The sequence below is a fragment of the Delphinapterus leucas genome, unplaced genomic scaffold, assembly GCF_059928025.1.
Source record: "Delphinapterus leucas isolate spDelLeu-1000000601 "Yukka" unplaced genomic scaffold, BTC_Dleu_Yukka2 spDelLeu_asBTCV2_sq25, whole genome shotgun sequence".
Taxonomy (NCBI): Eukaryota; Metazoa; Chordata; class Mammalia; order Artiodactyla; family Monodontidae; genus Delphinapterus; species Delphinapterus leucas.
Window position 1 is genome coordinate 8,099,495 of NW_028322234.1, and position 21,327 is coordinate 8,120,821.

Genomic DNA, 21,327 nt, shown 5'->3' on the forward strand with positions numbered 1-21,327 from the left:
AAAAAGTGATAACATGCCGTTTCCTGTAACGCTTGCATAGTACTTCTTATCCTTCTCCTGTCTCTCCCTGCAAAGATGGTGCTGGAATGTTCTGGAGGGTCTTGTCACCTTCGGCTTCAGTGGAAACTGAAGCCATTGGGGTTTTCTGTCCAGATTCAAAAGGAGTCATTTAAAATGTGTGTGTATGTATATGCATATATATTATATGTACATATATACACATGCACACATTTTATATATACGTATGTACATGCATATATTTTATATATATATACACACACACGTGTGAATATATGAATAAACCTTGACAAGGTCATTGATGTACATGGTAAAAAAATAAATAAAATCAAACAGTACAGAAGGGCATAACAGTAAAAAACAGGCAGGTCTCCCCATGCTGGTTCCCCATCCCCCTCTGGAGGCCCTCATTGTTAATAGTTTCTCCTGTATGATAATGTTCCCTTCCAGAGATAGTCTATGGTTGTGAGGAAGATGTGCATATTCCCCCTCACCACCCCTTTTAAACCACTGGTAAATTTGTATCAAATTTTACCAAAAGGGTGAGTGATTTTAAAACAAGTCCCTTACTGATGGCTTTTTAAGTTGTTGCTGGTGTTTCGCTTTTACAAACCAAACTGCAATGGATAGATAGAATTTTGCATGAGCAAATATGTAGTAAACGTGTGTGGGGCTCCAGCAGTGCACAGACATGTGGAAACCTCTCTGTCTTCATGGAGTTTAACATCCAACTGCAGCAACTTCCTAGGAGTGGCCAGGCCAAAGGGCATGTCCATTTAAATGGTTAATGTTCCTCTGTGGAGGCTGTGCTGTCATCAGTATTCTCTCAGCTGTGAAGTTGGAATGCCTGTTTCCTCCCCCAGCAGCCAGGACGGTTATTATCAAGTGTTCTGGTCTCTCCAGTCTTCTTATCTTGTCTCTGAGGTGTTCTGGCCCATGGGGGTGGTGATTAAACATTAGATTTCTGTTTCTCTTCCAGAGTCTAAAGCTCAGTCCAAGAAATATTTGAGTCCCTCCTCTGCAAAGCTCTGAAGGTTGGGGTGGAGGGGAGGCGGTCCTTCTAGAGAAGGAGATGCAGGCGTCACCTGGAGTCCCAGGAAGGGAGGTCTGAGATGTTGGCTGTTGCTCTGTTTTTTGGGGTTTTTTTAAGCACCGGGATCTGGCAAAAGAATGAAGGTGTCAGATGAGATTGAGACAAGTCAGATGTTAAACCTATTTGAGAAGTTGTCTTGAGATTTTCTTGAGTTGTCGGTGATTTCCCACTATTGGTGCCAGGTGGAGGGCGTCATCAGACTGAGGGCAGACCTTTTCCCATGTGTCATCCCGTTTTTTGGTTCTTCTCTTCTATTTTGGCAATTAGACATTAGAGGAATATTGAGATGATCAGAGCTATTAGCTTGTTTGGGTTTTGCAAGCCAGCTCTTTTAAAAATGCATTGTATTTTTTATTTTAAGTGTGAAATACTTCTTAATAATACAAGTGTGTAATGTGTGCATGAAAAGAAAGACGGTAGAAAGCATAACGAAACCACCACCCAGTTTAAGAAGTAGAATGTTCCCCCAGTGGCCCCTCCCTGGTCCCTGTGCTATTTTTAAAATATGCTTGTCAACATTTGTTTTCTTCACTGAATACCTTTTGCTGCGGCTGAGTGCTTGGGTTCCAGGGTCTCAACAAAGATCAGGAGAAGCCAGGTTTTCTGTTGAAGTTCTGCCAGCTGGGCAACCTGTGAGGTCCAGAGAGAGGTGCAGTGACCTCGGGGTCATGGGCAGGTCACTAGCCAAGGGACAGTACACACTTGGGGGGCCTTGGTCTCAGACTCTTGCTGTATTATTTTCCTGGGGCTTCCATAACAAACAACCTCAGGCTGGGTGGCTTAAAACAGCAGAAGTTTATTCTGTCCCTGTTGTGGAGTTCAGAAGTCCAAGATTAAGGTGTCGGCCAGTGCTATAGACTCAATGCTTGCGTCTCCCCTAAAATTCATATGTTGAAACTTAATCCCCAGTGTGATGGTATTAGGAGGTGGGGTTTTGGGAGATGATTCGGTTATGAGGGTGCAGCCCTCATGAATGGGATTAACGGCTTTTTAAAGGAGGCCCAAGAGAACCCCCTTGCTCCTTGTGCTATGTAAGGACACAGAGAGGCCACCATCTGTGAATCAGGAAAAGCATTCTGAACAGACATCAAAGCTGCTGGCACCTTGACCTTAGACTTCCCAGCCGCTGGAACCGTGAGAAATATATTTCTATTGTTTATAAGCCACCCAGCCTGTGGTGTTTTGTCACAGCAGCCAGAACTAAGACAGCAGGGTTGGTTCCTACTGGGGCTCCTGAAGGAGAATCTTTCCCCATCTCTGGTGGCTGCCAGAGGCAGTCCTTGAGTTCCTTGGCTTGTTGGCCACATCACCCTAATCTCCACCTCCATCTTCACATGGCCTTCTTCCCTGTGTGTGTGTGTGTGTGTGTGTGTGTGTGTGTGTGAGACTTCTTATAAGGACACCCATCATTGGATTTAGGGTCCACCAAATCCAAGATGATCTCATCTTTTTTTTTTTTTTTTTTTGTGGTACGCGGGCCTCTCACTGTTGTGGCCTCTCCCGTTGTGGAGCACAGGCTCCGGACGCGCAGGCTCAGCGGCCATGGCTTACGGGCCCAGCCGCTCCACGGCATGTGGGATCTTCCCGGACCGGGGCATGAACCCACGTCCCCTGCATCGGCAGGTGGACTCTCAACCACTGCGCCACCAGGGAAGCCCAGATCTCATCTTTTTAATTGATTAATTTGTTTGTTCGTTTGTTTGTTTGTTTGTTTATTTTGGCTGCACAGGGTCTTAGTTGCAGCACATGGGATCTTTGTTGCAGCACGCAGGGTCTTTTAGTTGCGGCTAATTGTGGGATTAGTTGTGGGATCTAATTCCCTGACCAGGGATCGAACGCGGGCCCCCTGCATTGGGAGCACGGAGTCTTAGCCACTGGACCACTAGGGAAGTCCCCAAGGTGATCTCATCGTGATATCCGTAACTAATAATGCCTGAAAGACCCTATTCCAAATAAAGTCACTTCCTGAGGTCCTGGGTGGACATGAACTTCGGAAGACCTCATGTAACCCCTACAGCTGTGAAGCCAGAATTCTTGGCAGGGCATTATTGAAGAAGGTGCTTGTCCAGCAGCCTCTGCTATTTCAGACAAGACAAGGCCAGCAGGGTCAGGGCAGAGCCGGGTAAAAAAACAAAAACAAAACAAGAGGGACTTCCCCAGTGGCGCAGTGGTTAAGAATCCGCCTGCCAATGCAGGGGACACAGGTTTGAGCTCCGGTCCAGGAAGATCCCACATGCCGCGGAGCAACTAAGCCCATGCACCACAACTACTGAGCCTGTGCGCTAGAGCCCACGAGCCACAACTACTGAAGCCCACACGCCTAGAGCCTGTGCTTTGCAACAAGAGAAGTCACCGCAATGAGAAGGCTGCGCACTGCAGCGAAAAGCAGCCCCCGCTCACCTCAACTAGAGAAAGCCCACGCCGCAACGAAGACCCAACGCAGCCAAAAAATAATAATAATAAATAAATAAATTTTAAAAATTCGGTATTACTGGCAACAACAGAAGGGACGAGGTACAATAGAAACAAAAGAATGTGAAGAAACCATCTGGCCCAGTTGCCTGCCTTGGTGCAGAGCCCAGGCCTCTTGCCCTGGAGAGAGGGAGGCAGCAGGGGCCGCAGGGGCTCGAGGAAGTCGGGAGGGAGGGGGCTCTGGCCTCAGAGTTTCAACCGCCAGCTGAGGCCACCCGCCATATACTCTGGGCCTCACCCTCAGCCACGTGGGCTGTTGGTCACCATCTGACCAATGATGGACTCCAGACAACACCCAAAAGAGCCCATGTTCTTGGGCACAGATAAGGGGGCCCAACCTGGGGGGCTGGGTGCGGAGAAGTCCCAGGCACGGTGACCCCACGCTGGTGGCAGAGGGAGCCTGGCAACTGTCCTGAGTATGGATGCTGTGTGGGCAGTGGGAACCCCATTTCAGTGAGGGAGGCCTCTCGGGGCAGGTTGGGGGGTAAATTCAGAACCTTGTGGCCGTTTGGGGGAAGGAAGCCAGTAGGGGGCAGGTGGGGGTGCCTGAGTGCAGGGGGAGGGGCTCTGACCTGGGAAGGGCACAGCGGGGGTTGGGTCAGCCACACGTGGGTCGTGTCCTCTGTTATTCTTGAAGAGGTGAGTGGCGGGAGGCAAAATGCCAACTGCTGGAAATTATGTACATCCACAGTCAGGCTCCCTCCATGCCCTTGTCTCCTCCCCTGTATGGAGAGTCCCCATCACTGTTTTTTTGGGTTTTTTAAAATAAATTTATTTATTTATTTATTTTTATTTTTTATTTTTGGCTGCGTTGGGTCTTCATTGCTGTGTGCGGGCTTTCTCTAGTTGCGGTGAGCGAGGGCTACTCTTCGTTGCGGTGCGCGGGCTTCTCATTGCGGTGGTTTCTCTTTGTTGCGGAACACGGGCTCTAGGCACACGGGCTTCAGTAGTTGCGGCTCACGGGCTCATTAGTTGTGGCTCACGGGCTCAGTAGTTGTGGCTCATGGGCTCTAGAGTGCAGGCTCAGTAGTTGTGGCGCACGGGCTTAGTTGCTCTGCGGCATGTGGGATCTTCCCGGACCAGGGCCCGAACCCGTGTCCCCTGCACTGGCAGGCAGATTCTTAACCACTAAGCCACCAGGGAAGTCCCCCCATCACTGTTGACAGCACTCTATAAACACCTGGTCTGCTTCCAGTCTTTGCATCGGGACAGCCTCCCACCTGGGTTCAGGTAGGTTCACTCATTAGTGACAGGCTAGGTGGCGTCCTCCTGTGAGGGCTGAGCTCACACATTCTCCCTGTCCCCCTCTCCTCGCTCCCCCATAGCTTCCCATCCAGACCTTCATACCTTCACTGGGACCAGCACCTGGCTGTGGCCTTACTGGCCCATGAGGCTTCATGCTCACCTGTCTGGGGGCACAGCACACATTCGAAGGCGTCTGCTAAATCACCTGCAGAGAGATGCTCCCCGCAATCTGCCTCAGTCTCATCTACCAGTTGCATTACTGTCCCCACACATGCCAACAGCCCCCCACCAAAGGTTAAACCCACTTTTCTCATTATGAGTGCAGTCTGGTACCTGTCATGTTTTTAAGTTATTTTTTTTCCTTCCCAGTGACCCAGCTGTTTCTTTGCCTTTGTCTTGAGTTTTTTTGTTTTTGTTTATGAAAGGGCAAAGAGCTCTTTACTTCCTAGGAAAATAGCCTTTGGCCTAAGAGGCAAAAACTTGAGACCTCCCCCACCCCAACCCCACCACTGCCCCAGGACAGGAATCTCCTTCTCTCTGCCCTGCAATCCTGGGGAGCTTCCTGGAGGCACCGGGCCCTGAGGGAAGCAGCTTGCAGACTCTGGCTGCCCCTTCTGCTTGGGGTTGGGGAGCCTGAGGCACCCCAGCTTCTCCTCCAAAAAGGATCTTAGATTCCTTTGGCTGCTGTAACAAATCACCACAAACTGTCTTGAGACAACAGAAGTTTATTCTCTCACAGTTGTGGAGGTCAGAAATCCCAAATTAATCCTCCTGTAGAGCCACTCCTAAGGCTCTAGGGGAAGATTCCTCCTTGTCTCTTCCAGCTTTTATGCTCTGTGTGTTCCTTGGCTTGTGGCTTGTGTGTATCATTCCAATTTCTGCCACTGTCTAAACACGGCCTCCCTGCCTGTGTCTGTTTTTCTGTCTCTTATCAGATCACTTGTCATTGTTGTTAGGACCTACCCTCATCCAGGGTAAGGATCTCTAGACCTTTACCTTAATTACATCTGTGAAGGCTTTTTTCAAATAATGCCACATTCACAGATTCCAGGGAGACATGTCTTGGGGCGGGGGGGTGCCACCATTCAGCCCCCTGCAGGTGCCTTCCCGGGACTCAGCCTTGGCGCTCTGTCACCTGCAGTGACACGCTCTTGTAGGTCTGCACTGGTTTGTGTGGTGCCTTTGTTTCTGTTTGCGTCCACCACACCGAGGCTCTGTCTGAGCCGTCTGCAGAGCTCCCAGGGCAGGCCCTGGGCCGGGGCCAGGGGAGGGAGGGAGGCAAGTGCTCAGACTCTAGACTGTATGAGGACAGGACTAAAGGGCTGGATCCTTTCTCAGGAGGGCAGTTTTGCAGAACGTGTCCACATTCACCACGCCTGACCCAGCCCTAAGAAAGGCCGCACTGGGAATTCCCCAGCGGTCCAGTGGTTAGGACTCCGCACTTCCACTGCAGGGGGCGCAGGGGGCACGGGGGGCACGGGTTCGATCCCTGGTCGGGGAACTAAGATCCCACATGCTACGAAGCGCAGCCAGAAGAAACAAAGAAAGGCTGCACCATCTGCATCCGGGTGCCCAGGTGTGAGGACAGTCCCCCGGGGTCCAGAGTGTTGGGGGTGCCACTGAGCAGCAGCCGGACGCATGGAGGGTGGTAGAGTCACAGTGTCCTCCACAGACTGACACCCCAGCCACTGGCTGGAAAAGATCCCTAAGGCCTAGTTTCTCTTTGTTTGTTTGTCTGTGAGCAGTTTTAGGTTTATAGAAAAATTGCAAAAGTAATACAGAGTTCCCCTCCACTGCACACACCCAGTTTCCCGTATTAATAACATCTTCCTTTGGTATGGTACATTTGTCACAACTGATGTACAAATACTGATCCATTATTATTAACTGAAGTCCATTGTTTATTCACATTTCCTTAGTGTTTCCCTAATGTGCTTTTTCTGTCCCAGGATCCTCACATTACCTTTAGTCGTCACATCTCTTTAGGCTTCTCTGGGCTAAGATAGTTTCTCAGACTTTCTTGGTTTCGACGACCTTGACGGTTTTGATGAGAACTGGTCAGGTGTTCTATGGCCCTTGGCCCTTGGTTGGGATTTGTCTGGTGTTTTTCTCATGGTTGGACTGGGCTTTGGAGCGGAGGACCACAGAGGGGAAGTGCCTTTCTCATCACACACACACACACACACACAGACACACACGTGACCAGGGCACGCGCGCCGTCAGTGTGACTTATCACTGTGGTGTTGACCTTGATCACGTGGCTGAGGTGGTGTCTGTCAGGCGTCCTCACTGTAAGGTTACTCCCTTCCCCCCTTTCTGTGCTGTGCCCTTTGGAAGGAAGTTGCCACGTGGCCCACACCTAAGGGGTCATGCTTACGCTTCCCTTCCTCCAGCACTGAGCATCTGTGTAATTTATTTGGGATTCTTCTGCCTGGGAGATTTGTCTCTTCTCCCTCATTTATTTATTTATTCAATCATTTATTTATATCCATGTGGACTCTCGGCTATTTATCTTACACTTTGGGTTACAATCCAACACTTCTGGGACTTCCCTGGTGGTCCAGTGGTTAAGACTCCGTGCTTCCACTGCAGGGGGCACGGGTTCGATCCCTGGTTAGGGAACTGAGATCCCTCATGCCTTGGTGCAGCCAAAAACAAAAACAAAAACAAAAAAAACCCAACACTGCTTTATTGATTTTGTTGCTCAGCGTTCCTGCTTTGGCCACGAGGGGCTCTTTGATTTGCCTTTGTGTCCCATTTTCACAGTCCCATTGACTTTGGTTCCTGCCTGACACCTCAGGGTGGTCCAGGCTCATTGTTGAGTTTCTGGCGCCATCTTAGAAGCAGCTGTTCATCCCCGAGTCAGGGACCATTTTAGGTAGGAAACAGCGGCAGAGGCCACTTGGAACAGAATCCTGCTTGTGCTTCCTAGGATGTTCTGTACCAGCGGGTGCCTGGGAGGACCTGGAGGGCAGGAGGGGCTTCCAGAGCTGGCTCAGGGGGGCATCTGCCTCGTTTGCATCATTTTACAGGAAAGCATATTGATTCATTGGGTGATTTTAAAGCAAGGGATACCTCCAAGCATACCGGTGCCCAGTGGCATCTCCGTGACACCAGTCCTTCATCCTCTTTTCCTCCTGGTCCCCTCCGTGTGGTTGGCTGAGCTCTGAGTGCGCCTGCACTAGGAGGTTAAAGGTAGGTTTGTTATCCGAAAACTGGGTTCACGTCTTGGTGGGTGTCAAGCAAATAAACACAACTAAGTCAAAGATGGGGAGAAGGAAGGATGTATTACTTGAGGTTGTTAGGGTGGACCCCGATCCAATAGGACTGGTGTCCTTACAAGAGGAAAAGACATTCTTTCATAAGAGGAAATTTGGACACGAGCCTGTGTTACCTGAAAACTGGGTTCATCTCTTGGTGGTGTCAAGCCAATAGACACAACCAAGCCAAAGATGGGGAGGGGAAAAGTAAGGATTTATTATGACTTTCAGCAAGTAAGGGGAACACCGGGGACTTTTCCCAAAGCAGTGTCTCCCCGAACAGCAAAATTGGGGAAGTTTTAAGCTCAGGGTACATGCATATTCATGAAGGGGCTTGAACAGAGGAGAATTCAGCATAGAATTGGGGCAAAGGTCCACAGAGTCCAAGCTTTAGTTGATTGAAGTCAAGAGGGTCAACATCATTCCACCCTCAACCTGGGTGGGGGCCTTAGTTCCCAGAGAACTCAAAGATATATTTATTATTATGTCTATCCCTTGAGGAGGAACTAGGGCTCTGCTTTATCACTGCACTACTGTCTGACTGCCTTTTCTCTGTTCCTGCATTCCTTTGTTCGCTTTAGATCATTAATTACCGAGACATGTTCAAGGGCAAGCATTGCTGCCAGGCTTAGCTCACAAGATGGCTTAGGCCAAAATGGCTTCTCTTATGTCAAGAGAGCCATTCCTGGTTCTCTTTCTCCGGGGACCCCCTAACTTATCTGCTTACAGGTTTCCAGGGAGGAATCCTCAAGTATTAGGACACTTTACTATAACTTGACCGCAAAGGGCAGGCAGCCACACAGTAGGACAAAGATTAATTTTCTAAAAGTATTTCTGTGGACGGAGTCTCAGGTCCAAGCTGGCATAAGCCCAGAGAGCATTGGGCTCCAGGGCAGGTGGAGCCCTCCAGCCTCCACACCCTACACCCTGCCATGCCCCTGCCTCCTGCTGTGTGACCTTGCTGCCAGCTTAACCTCTCTGAGCCAATCTGGGCAGTTGGTACTAGGGTAAAAAAACAGAGGACTCAGAGGCCCATTTGTGAGGATGAAATAAAAGAGCTGATGAGAAGAGCTTTTGTAAATGATTAAGCAGTCAGGTCAGGGGACTGTGACATCCAGATGTAGGTTCGGGTGTCTTTATCCTGCAGAGAGACAGAAGCCAGGTTAGGAGAAGCGTGCCACTGGGGCAATGCTGGCATCGGGCCACTTGAGGATAAATCAGAGGCCCCAGGCTGGTGGAGGAGGCCAGATTCTCACCTCGTCCCTTCTTGCTCCCCAGGACTGAGTCTCCCGCCGTCCTGAGCAGGCCTGGAATGGGTAATGGTGTGAAGGAAGGCGTGGTGCGTTTGCGTGAGGATGCCGAGCCCATCCTGCCCGCTCATGTGTCTTCAAAGGCAAGTACCCTGGCCCCCCCATTGGGCATTCTCACCCAGTCCCTCTTCTGTACTCACACCCCATTACAAATCACCCCGAACACGCTGAGGGCGAGGCCGGGGAGTGAGGGGGTGATGCAGGCCGCCTCCTATTCCATTTTTATAACCCCATTTGTGCTGTGGATCCAGCTGCCCTACCACTTGGCAAGAAGCCAAAACCTCACCCAAATTTGGCTGGGATGTCGAAGGTGTCCTTGAGCCCCTTTTCTCACTCAGATTTGCCAACGCAGAAGAATTAGCCAAAGGTGGGGTGGGCTGCAGGGGAACTCCTCACTCCAGGGAGGAGTTTACCCTCAGCTCTGAAATTCATCTCCCATTACGCCCTTCAACTGAAGACAAAAGCCTTATTCCCTCATAAGGAAATTGGATCAGGGACTTCCCTGGTGGCATGGTGGTGAAGACTCCGTGCGCTCCCAATGCAGGGGACCCAGGTTCGATCTCTGTTCAGGGAACTAGGTCCCACATGCATGCTGCAACTAAGAGTTCATATGCCACAACTAAGGAGCCCATGTGCTGCAACTAAGTAGCCCGTAAGCTGCACCTGCAGGAGCCTACCCGCTGCAACTAAGACCCGGCGTGACCAAATAAATAAATATTTAAGAAAAAGAAAAAAGAGAAGAAATTGGATCAGCCCTGTGCTTGTTCACCATAGAAGCCAGTAGAAGTTCTCCCAGCTGAACCTAGAACATGGACTAACCAACCCACCTTCACTGCCAGGCTGGCTCAGGCACCCGCAGGCAGTTCTCAAAGTCCATGGGCTCAAAGCCTGAAGCAGCATCATCCTCTGGCCCTCCTGACCTTTCCCCAAATTCCAAGTCTCCCTGTGGAACGCCAGGTGGGCAGGAGGACTGGTTCTCGGGGCCACCATCACCGTGCTGGGGGCGGGGAGGGGCAAGCCCCAGAGCAGGCACCCATCCCTCACAGTTGAGTGAACTTCGCGTCAGAGTGTGAGGGAGACGTGGCTTTCCCTCCACTGGCCAGATGGATCCCGCCAAGCGGACACGCCCAGCAAAGGCCCCCGTGCCTGACGTGCACTGGGACATACACAGCGCCGGTTTTCCTCTGCGCTGGCTGGCACAACCCACGTCAGTCTTGGCCTGCTTGGCCAGCCCAGTGCAGGGAGCTCACTCTGCAAAGTCCCATTTCTTTAGTTAAGGAGCCAGGCATCTTCTTGTGATGTTCACCACTGGTGTGGATCCCATCTGTGGATCACCTGTTTCTTCTCCGTCAGGCTGCCTGCCTCCTTTTTTCATTTGCAGGATCTCTCCATATGATGGGTATGGAGACTTTGACCATTCAGTGATGCCTATGCCAACCAAGCTCTTTAAAGAATAAGCCAGCTGTGGTCATTTAAGAGTCAGTTGTGGGGGCTTCCCTGGTGGCGCAGTGGTTAAGAATCTGCCTGCCAGTGCAGGCGACACGGGTTCGAGCCCTGGGCCAGGAAGATCTCACATGCCGCAGATCAACTAAGCCCGTGCGCCACAACTGCTGAGCCCACATACCTAGAGCCCGTGCTCTGCAGCAAGAGAAGCCACCGCAGTGAGAAGCATGCACACCACAATGAAAAGTAGCCCCCACTGTCATCAACTAGAGAATGCCCGCGCACAGCAGTGAAGACCCAACGCAGCCATAAATAAATAAATAAATAAGCTATGTGCTGCCCCAATGCCTCTTTAAAAAAAAAAAAAAAAGTCAGTGGGAGCGTCTGCCGAAGGCAGCAGCAGCCTTCTCCACTAAGCATGTGAAGTGGGGCTCACAGCATGTCCCTGGAGCGCCACATTGAGAGCTAGGGTTTAAGGATGTGTGTTCCCCATGTGCAGAGCTGGCTTTGTGATTGTAAGTACCACAGGTTGCGCAGGAAGTAACCTGGTGAAGGAGATGGAAGGTACACATCGGCTCCACTTCTGGTGCCCACAGAGCACGTAGACTCCCCGTAGGGCATTCCCTTTGCTCACGGTGGCTCGAGGTCAGCTGTCACCACATTGATTCACAGAGAGGAAACTGAGGCACAGGGCCTCGGAGCTGGTGCCAGGAACACCACTGAGCCTTCTGGCATCAGATGTCCACAACCCTCAAAGCCAATGGGACCAAAGGACGAGAACCTTGCTGTGTGACCCAGAAAAGGCAGCGGTCCCCCGTGACAGGCCTCTGTGAAGCAAGAAGATGGAACCCCCTGGTGAAGCTTGGCCTCAGAAACTGAGAGGGGAAAACACTGCTGCGGGACTCTGTTCTTTTAGGGAGAGGTCAGCTGGGCTGGTGAAGGGAGCACCGAGCCCAGACTCAGGCCAGGAGTGTGGACAGACCCAGCCCTTCCCCCTGAGCCACCCGCTGAGCTGAGCAAACTTGGGGCGTAGCCCTGGACTCCACCATGCCCACTCGGACCCAGGCCACCAGTTGTACCCCCAAATGCCCCTTCATCCCACCCCTCTCGCAGCCTCCCCTGGTCCCATCCTCTGCCATCTCCATCCTGGGTTTCACAGGAGCTGCCTCTTCTCTGGTTCCAGTTAAAATAGCCTGTTCGCCTTCCACACTTCTCCATTTCTCTTTAGGCAAAGACCAGCCTCCTTGTCAGGCCTCCACACTCTGTGGGGTCCAGCCCCACCCACCTTTCGTCTCTTCTCTCTTCCCTGTGCCCGTCCCTTTCCCTGTGTCAGCCACCCTGCCCTCCTTGTGGTCCCCCAGGGCCCCCCACTCCTTCTCACTGGGGCCTCTGAGTGTTGCGTTCCTCCCCCTCTAAGAGTGTCACACACGCATGAGCGCACACACACACACACACACACACACACACACAAGCCCTGCAGTTAGGTGTACCTCATCCTTCAACCTCGGTTCCTTACCTCTCACCCCGCATTCTCCTGGAGCCCCGAGCCCCCTCCTCATAGCCCCTCCCAGACTGGTGATTCTTCACACATTTGTCTGAAGAGTTAGTTCATGTCTGGCTCCCCCCGTGGACTGGCAGCCCCGTGAGGGGAGTGGTGAAGGTTTGTACATGCCCCTGCCCCGCTCCATGTGTCTCTAGGCCCCTGAGGGCGCCTGGTCCGAGCAGACTTCACAGATTCCCGGGATCACTGAGCTACCTGCTCCTCACCAGCCTTGCACGCTGCAGAGTGAGGACATGTGGGGCGTGTCCAGAAGAGCACTTCCAGAAAGTTCTGTGGCTGAGTCAGCAGCGGGGATGGAGACTCCAACCCGATGAGCAGGTGGCTTCCTGTGTGACAACTCAGGTCTCCCTGGGCCTCTAGGGAAGGAGGGCTGTTGGAGCCGGGGCTCGGGGAGCCACAGGAAGACTTGGGAAAGCACTGGCTCTGAGGCTGGCCACAGGAGTGCACAGTGCTGGTCAGCCACATCTGTCACCATCGCCCTTGCCTTGGCTGGATGAAGAGCCACAGATGCCAGCCAGCCCCTGAAGTCCTGATAGAAAGTTGTGGAAAGGAGACACGCTGAACAGTCAGGGTCTGCTTGCCTAATATGCCCCACCCACTCCCCAGACCACCAGGAACCTTTACCCTGAAACACTGCAACGGGAGAATCCCTCACACACAGGTGGTGGGTGGAACCAAGGCTTGAAAGTAGGACAGGTCAAGGGTGACGCTTATGTTTGGAGTTCGTCCCATCGTAGGCCGTCTCCGAGAACTTGGAACCTCACGGGACAGCCCAGCCAGTGCATGACCTCTCATGTGGTTGGTCCCTGTGGCCCAGGAGGTTTTCACTGTGTCCCACCAGGCTTTGTGGCTGCTGGACCCACCATGGCTCAGCCCGTGTCCAGCATGCATAGGGCCTAGCAGCGCTGTGTCACTCTGGCCACTGTGTGTCTGTCAGCCCTGGACCAGGGGGAGAATACCGGTAGACACTCAGGAAACTTTCCCAAGCAGAACAGACGCCTCCTCTTCCTCTCTGATGACAGACTGCGTGTTCGTGTGTTTTCTTGCAGACTGATCACAGGCAAGTTCTTAGCTCCCTCCTGTCAGGGGCCCTGGCTGGCGCTCTTGCCAAAACGGCGGTAGCTCCCCTGGACCGAACCAAAATAATCTTCCAAGGTAAACGCTGCCTGTCCATCTATCCCGTGTGATAGAGAAGCTGCCAAGCAATCCTCCTCCCCCTCCACGGCCCCCCAGACTGCTCTGCAAAGTGGTTTTTAAAACGCCTCTGTAGAATCCACTTAGAAAGTCTGTTAGTGTTTAGGACTGACGTCACAAAGTACCACAAACCAGGCAGCTTAGAACAACAGGAATTTATTCTCCCACTTTCTGGAGGCCAAAAGTCCAAATTCAAGGTGTCTCTAGGATTGGTTCCTGCTGGGGCCCTGAGGGTGGACCAGCTTCTGGTGGCTCCAGGCATCCTTGGCTTGTGGCCGCTTCCCCCCAGTCTCTGCCTTCCCCTCTGTGTCTGGGTCCTCTCCTCTTATAAGGACCCATGTCACTGGATTAGGGCCTACCCTCCTCTAGTGTGACCTCAGTTTAATTATATCTGCAAAGACTCTGTTTCCAGTTAAGGTCGTGTTCACAGGTGCGGGGGGTGAGGACATGGATATATCGCTGGGGAGGACACAGTTCAAGAATCCATCTCCCTCCCTTCTTAGGGTTGAGCAGGCACAGGGTCCCCTGAAGATGAGGCCTTTCTATCCTGCAGATGGTGGCCAGTGCCTGAGGGGTGCTGGGAAGGAGGACGGTCACAACCTGGGACCCCCGCCCCTCAGCTGTTTGGGAGGAGAGGACTGCTGGGCCTCAGTTTCCTCATCCATATAACAGGAGCATTGATATCAACCTCCCTGAGGAGGAGGGGGTGGAGGAGTGAGCTGACGTGGGAAAGGATGGGCATGCAGCTGAGCACACGTCCCTTCCCCACCACACACACACACAGGCAGCTGTGCTGTTCCTGGAACAGATGCTCAGTGTAGCGCCCTACAGGGAGCTTGGGTGTAACTCCGAAGGCAGGTGGTGTGCATACGTCCACACAGACGGGAGCGCAAGGCTATCCTGGGAACACAGCCGATGCTTGGGAAGCGGGGGATCGGGGGGTGAGCCAGGCAGCCCTGGAGAGCGGGAGAGTGGGCAGGCACTAGGGCTGCCTGGGCCAGGCCGTGGAGAAGAGAGAGGAGAGGGCAGGCCGCAGATGTCAGACACCCCCTTGGCTGACCCCCGCATGGCTGGTGGCTGGGATGCCTCCCCCAAATGGGTCTGGCAGAAGGGGGTCCAGCAGGGGTGGGGACCGCTGGGTGTCAACCCCGGGGGGGTGCGTCCTCCCACAGGCCCCTACAGAGATCCTCACTGTCCTGGGGGTCAGGTGGCAGCGGGAGAAGCCGGTGTGCAGAGGGGCCTGGACGTGGGCCGGGGGCGGTAACGAGGCTCCTGGGAGGAGGCTGACTCTGCTGCGGAGGCCCCCACCTCAGCCCTTGTAGGGGTTGGGGGGGAGGCATTCCCAGGGGAGGCTCTCACTCCCCATGCTCAGACCAGACCCCTGCGGAGGGGGTCATGCAGACTGGGGGGAGGGTCCCATCCTTCATATCTCACACTCTCTGTTGTGTTGTGTTTTGGTTTTTTCCAGTGTCCTCGAAAAGATTTTCTGCCAAGGTGAGCCACTAGGTCGAGGAGCCCCTGCTCTAGGACCTTCACCTCCACCTTGCTGGGCTGGCAGCGGCAGAGGAGGAGGGTGGTAGAGGTTGGGGAAGCGTTTTTCAACGTGCTTTTTCCCATTGGTTCTCCGCCACCCCCGCCCCAGGCCAGCTGCAGGGCCGCTGGGTGACCAAGGCCTCCCCTGCCAGGCACCAGGGCCAAGCCCACCCATCTGCACCCTGAGCTCTGCCTGGACACAGCCCACCCTGGGAATTGACGGGAGACCCGCCCCCCGCATCCTTGGGGTAGTGGTGAGAGGACTTGACAGTCTAAACTCACAGTTGTCATATTTGATTTATTTTTAAACACGGAGCAGGTGTTACCTTGATAAAGGAAAAGAAGAATATTTTAAAAAGCTAGACTACCAGATGCCAACAAAACACCCTCTGTAGGGCTCTGAGCCTGCTTTGCAAGCCTGGTTCCCTCTGGCTCGCTTTCCAGCTCCCAGGGCCGGAGGACTGGGGCTGGGCGTGCGGGGGTTCCTAGCGCAGAGCCCAGAGAATGCGGGGGAGGGGGACGATGGCTGCCCCCAGGCGCAGGGCTGGGCCACGAAAGGTGGGCAGGGAGGTCCAGCGGTCTGCCAGCAAAGGCACTGCTCAGGCAGAGACGGAGGGCACTGACATTGCCCCTCTCCCCTGCCCTCCCCCCAGGAGGCCTTCCGGGTCCTCTACTTCACCTACCTCAACGAAGGCTTCCTCAGCCTGTGGCGCGGAAACTCGGCCACCATGGTGCGCGTGGTGCCCTACGCCGCCATCCAGTTCAGCGCGCACGAGGAGTACAAGCGCCTGCTGGGCAGCTACTACGGCTTCCGCGGAGAGTGAGCCCTCCCTCCCGCCCCCCCAAAAAAACCCTCTCAGCGCGATTACATCACCCTGTTCTCCTGTCTTCCACCTGCTCAGCGTTTCAGAACTTCTCTTGTTTATCCGGTCTCCCCTCAGAACCTAAGTCCCAGGACGGCCACTGATCCTACCTGTGCCCCAGAGCGGGTAGGGAAGGTGCTCGTTGTTCATTCATTCGTACGAGGAGGGGGAAAGGCGAGGCAGCCAGGGGAACTTAAAAATGGCGTCCACCCAGAGACTCTCCCCCGCGCCGCCCGCTTCAACTCGGCTGGCTGCCTTGCAGCCGGTGCCGTTCCTCCATCCCTCCCCGACCCCAGACCTGTGGGCACCCGGGGCGTTGGCCCCTGACCTTCTCCCCGACCCTCTTTCAGAGCCCTGCCCCCTTGGCCCCGCCTCCTCGCTGGTGCACTGGCTGGAACGACGGCCGCTTCGCTGACCTACCCCCTGGACCTGGTCAGGGCACGGATGGCCGTGACCCCAAAGGAAATGTGAGTCCTACCACCCACGGCGACGTTTTCACCAGCAGCGGGGGCTCTGTGTCTAGTGGGGTCCCCGGGTGGGCTCCCTCCCTTGGGCCTCTGGGGTTTGGGTCTGGGCTTCCACATCCAGCTGCAGACAGAGCTGGGCTGAGGCTCTGCTACCTCCCCCTCCCCCGGTACCGCAGGGCGGGCCAGGTGTGCGGCTCCACAGCTGTTCCAGAAAGGCCGTAATTGGGTCTCTTAGCTTGAGGATCAGTTTCTGCTTCCATCCAACCCGAAGTGTTCATGTGGAGGCAGACACAGCCAAGCGCTGAGCACGGCGGCGTGATCCCCGTGGTGAAGGTGGCTATGGCCTTGGGCGTGCATGGCCCCCTCGAATGCCAGGACTTCTGTGAGGCTCTGTCGGTCAGCATCCAGGCCTGTTCCCGCTGACGTGGGAAGAGGCGAGAATTAGTGAATTGAGGCCTCCCCCCGCCCCCCGCTCTGTCCTGCAGGTATAGCAACATCTTTCACGTCTTCATCCGCATCTCCCGAGAAGAGGGGCTGAAGACCCTCTACCACGGATTCATTCCCACCGTGCTGGGGGTCATTCCCTACGCCGGCCTGAGCTTCTTCACCTACGAGACACTCAAGAGCCTGCACAGAGGTCAGGAGTGTGGAGCCCGGGGAGCACCTCCGCGGGTCACACAGAGCTGGAGGCGGGTGGAGGCAGAGGGGCGCTAAGACTCCCCTGGGAGGGGCAGGCCAGGGGCCCAGGGTCTGGATCAGAAGACACATATCAGGCCAGCCCCGGGGAAGCTGGACTCCTGACCTTTAATGCCTCATTTTGAGAGCAACCTTGTGAAGTCCAGAGTGTCACCCAGAGGGCTGGAGGCCCCTGGTGCGCACACAAGCCTACGGGTAAAACCTAGACGGAGGGGAAGTGCCCTCGTGTGTTTTGGTAATTTTGAGAAACTAGAAAAGTACAAAGAACATTGTAACCCCACCCATACCTGCCCCCGCCTGGTCCGATCAGTCATTAACAAACTGCCTTATTTGCTCCAGGATGTTTTTTGTTAAAGAAGGAAAACGGTCCAGGTAAAGCTGAGATCCCTTGTCCAGAACCCCCAGCCCCACTCCCCTGAGCCTCCTTATTAGGGGTGGGGCTCCACCCCTCAACTCCGTTGGAAACCCTTCTACCTGCGCTTTTGTGTAGCGGGAACAAGCCTTGTGCTGTTTCCTGGTTATGGGAAGCAAGTGAGCGGTCACCTCCTACACTTCTGGGTAGTGCAGCTCTGACCCATCCTTTTAGCAGTGGATGGGGGGAGTCCCCCGTTGGGGCGCCGTGAGGCCATTTGTGGGTTTTCTGTGATCAGCTGACATCAAGAGCTCCTCTCCTTGTGTGGGTGTGAGACCCCGTTTTTTTGGTTTTACTCTCCATCCTCTGCTCTTCCAGTAACTGCTCTTGCCCTGGCGCCCTGCCCCCTTCTCACCCCTGGTGGTGCTGGCAGGTTCTTTAATGTTTTGCCAATCTGCTGAGTGAGTAGGGCATCTCCCTGTTTTTAATTCTTAGTTTCCAATTTACAACACATTTTTAAAGAATGATCCCTTGCTGCCCCTTCCTCCCTCCAGCCCACCTGCCCTCACAGCACCCAGGGGAGGGTGCCTGTCAGGCAGGCTGGGCCGTGGAGAGGGTTCCAGACATGAGTGATGTTTTCTTTTTTTCCAGTTTTTTTTTTTTTTTGTGGTACGCGGGCCTCTCACTGTTGTGCTTCTCCTGTTGCGGAGCACAGGCTCCGGACGCACAGGCTCAGCGGCCATGGCTCAGGGGCCCAGCCGCTCCAAGGCATGTGAGATCTTCCTGGACTGGGGCACGAACCTGCGTCCCCTGCATCGGCAGGCGGACGCTCAACCACTGCGCCACCAGGGAAGCCCTTTTTTTTTTTTTTTAACATCTTCATTGGAGTATAATTGCTTTACAATGGTGTGTTAGTTTCTGCTGTATAAGAAAGTGAATCAGCGATAAGTATACACACATCCCCATATCCCCTCCCTCTTGCATCTCTCTCCCACCCTCCCTATCCCACCCCTCTAGGTGGACACACAGCACCGAGCTGATCTCCCTGTGCTATGCGGCTGCTTCCCACTGAGTGATGTTTATTCTTTACTAGACGAGAAACAAGAGTGACTGGGTGTGGGCTCGTTCTTGGTCTTAGGACTTGGTTATATGATTCTTTGTGCTTTTCTGTCTTGTAAAAATCTTTTGTCTCTCAAATTTGATTGAAAACGAGGGACCAGTAGGTGAGGAAGTAGGGGAGCTATGGCCTGGGTGGGAAGGCCCAGGAGAGCCGGTCAGGTCCTGAAATGCAGCTGTGACACTGCCAGCGCATGTGAGCGCGGGGCGCAGGGGTGCACGGGTGTGCGCCCCCTCCCATCGCCCTCACAGCCCCTCCCCCCCTCCCCTGCAGAGTACAGTGGCCGCCTGCAGCCCTACCCCTTTGAGCGCATGATCTTCGGGGCCTGCGCGGGCCTCATCGGGCAGTCGGCCTCCTACCCGCTGGACGTGGTGCGGCGGCGCATGCAGACGGCCGGCGTCACGGGCCACCAGCGCACCTCCATCGCGCGCACGATGCACACCATCATGCGGGAGGAGGGCGTGGTGCGCGGCCTCTACAAAGGCCTGAGCATGAACTGGCTCAAGGGTCCCATCGCTGTGGGCATCAGCTTCACCACCTTTGACCTCATGCAGATCCTGCTGCGGCACCTGCAGAGCTAGGGGCCAGTGGGGTCGGCTGCTCTCGAGCTTCAGTTCGCGGTGGACCGCTGACCCCTTCTGTTTCTGAGCCCAGCGAGCAAGGGTGCGCTGGGTTCCACCCAGGAGGTGCGCGGATGCGCCTTGTGGAACAAGCTGGGGGGCCTGGGCTCAGTGCGCACAGGTCTGAGGGGAAAGCCAGTGGCCCTCGAAGTGCATTGTTGGGACCAGGGGGCCGGAGTTCCCGTGCTCTCCTCTTCCCGCCTCAGCAGGGCCGGGGCTGCCCCGGGAGGTATTACCGTGAACGCCCTGAGTGATGAGGGGCCAGCACTGCTTCCTGGTGCACTCTGTGTCCTTGGACAGGCCCCTGGTTCTAGTGACCTGGTACCCCCTGGGCTCAGAGCCAGACCCCGCCTGCCCCTTGTTGTTCCGAGTCTATGTCCGTGGTGGGGGCAGCCCCAGAGAGTGTGGGGCTGAGGCCTGGCCTCCTGCCCTGTCCCCATGAGACCAGCCTCCTGCTCAGCTGTGGCTACAAATGCAATCTCTCGCCCCGCCCTGCCTGACCCGCCTTTCCTGCCTTCACCACTTCCCTGGTAACACGACTCCTTGTCTGTCCCAGTCTACAGCTTGGGCACAGCCTTCTCCTAAGAGTGTTACCCCGATCCCAGACACTATCCCGGGCCCCTGGGATTGGCTTCCCCTCTGTTGCGCCCCCCCACGCCCCAGTTTGTAATGTTCTCAGGAGGGTCACGCCTCCTCCGGGCAACAGGGTTTGAGGAATTGCCATGGGTTTGGGTCTGAGCCCCAGCCTGAAGCATCTGCCTGGGTTGCCAGGAAGCTCTCATCCCCGCCCCACTGGCTGCACTGATGGAGGCTGGGCCTCAGGCCCTGACCCTCTGCCCATAGGTATGGGGCTCGTGGGGGGGACCCATGGCATCTGGCACATCCCTGGCTCCCCACCTGAGCAGTTATTTGGCTGGGACATGGGGCAATTTAAGGCCCGTGGGGTTGTCTGATTTCTCGTGAACGGAGTACATGGAGGCAGCTGGCCGCCTTGATTCTCCCAAAGTGAGAGCCCGAGACAGCATCTGGCCTGGGGGCAGGAAGCTTGGAAGCGTCAGGGTACCCCAGAGATCTGGTCTCACAGAGGAGGCCCCCCAGGGCCCACCGGGAATCACAGGGACTTGGAAACACCTGTTTCCTAATGACATTTGGAGTTTGGTTTTTTTTGGTTTGGTTTTGCAATTTGGCTGGCCCTGGGCCTAGACACAGTAAACCCTGACCAGTCCAGTCTGGTTCCAGGACCAGGACCACCAGAGGGTCGGTTTTCACAGTGGGCTCAGTAGCCATGATGTGTGAAAGGGTCTGAGAGGGTATCTTTGTTGCCGCACATGCATTTCCAGTTGTGATTTTCATTTCCTCCCTTCGTTCTGTCCTGTTTCTGTTTTTCTTGCCTTAGTCCCGTGGGTGTGAAGACCCCTCTTTCTGTCCTTCCTGCATGTTTCCACCAGCCAGCCCCAGTCTTGTCCCCAGACTCTCATTCCCGGGGGCCCAAGCAGCCTGTGATGGCTGTCCTGTTGGGTAAGCATCCGACCCACCTTCTCCCCCAGCCTTGCCCAGTGCTCAGGAGAGGCAGGGGCGTCCCTCACAGGGAGACAGGATGGGAACGTGAGGGCCCCCAGGCGAGAACAGCAGGGACTGGCAGTCCACCCCAGGTGGGTGAGACCAAATAGATGGTTAGGCAGCACCCTCCTCTGAGCTGCAGGCTGGGCAGGAGCGGGGAGGGTACCCCAGGGTTGCTGGCCCCAGTGTGCCTCCCCAAGGTGGCTCCCAGCCAAGCGAGCCTCGGCAGCACCGCCCCCAACCACCCCCAGCCCTGCACACAGTTGGACCTGCACCCTCGGCAGTCACCCCTCTCACTGATTGCCTGGCCTGATTTGGAGTTACATTTTGACGCCATGGAGACACTTTGTTTATATATAATGTTTATATATTTTAAAGATTTGTGACAAGAGAGTATATTTAATAAAAATTAAAATGACTTTTTCTCCTGCCCATGTCTCTTCTTCGGCTCTGGTCCTCACCCCCCATGAACCAAAAACAGGATTGAAGTTATTTCGACAGATTTTTTAAAAAATTTATTTAT

General features: G+C 54.5%; 1 protein-coding gene across 4 annotated transcripts in view; it reads left to right on the top strand.

The window, feature by feature from the left end:
• SLC25A42 (solute carrier family 25 member 42) overlaps positions 1-21,327 on the top strand; it is a 28,112-nt gene that overhangs the window by 3,704 nt on the left and 3,081 nt on the right. The window contains exons 1-9 of one of the 4 annotated variants that reach the window (XM_022558406.3): positions 4,156-8,023; positions 9,367-9,481; positions 13,452-13,557; positions 15,065-15,090; positions 15,282-15,383; positions 15,783-15,949; positions 16,343-16,459; positions 16,945-17,096; positions 18,898-21,227. In XM_022558406.3, coding sequence (XP_022414114.1) covers positions 9,401-9,481; positions 13,452-13,557; positions 15,065-15,090; positions 15,282-15,383; positions 15,783-15,949; positions 16,343-16,459; positions 16,945-17,096; positions 18,898-19,205 — 1,059 coding nt within the window. In that variant the 5' untranslated portion in view covers positions 4,156-8,023; positions 9,367-9,400 and the 3' untranslated portion in view covers positions 19,206-21,227. Of the gene's footprint in view, positions 1-4,155; positions 8,024-9,366; positions 9,482-13,451; positions 13,558-15,064; positions 15,091-15,281; positions 15,384-15,782; positions 15,950-16,342; positions 16,460-16,944; positions 17,097-18,897; positions 21,228-21,327 lie in introns of those variants that run through there. The other 3 variants (XM_022558403.2, XM_022558407.3, XM_022558405.2) reach the window with 3 other exon arrangements.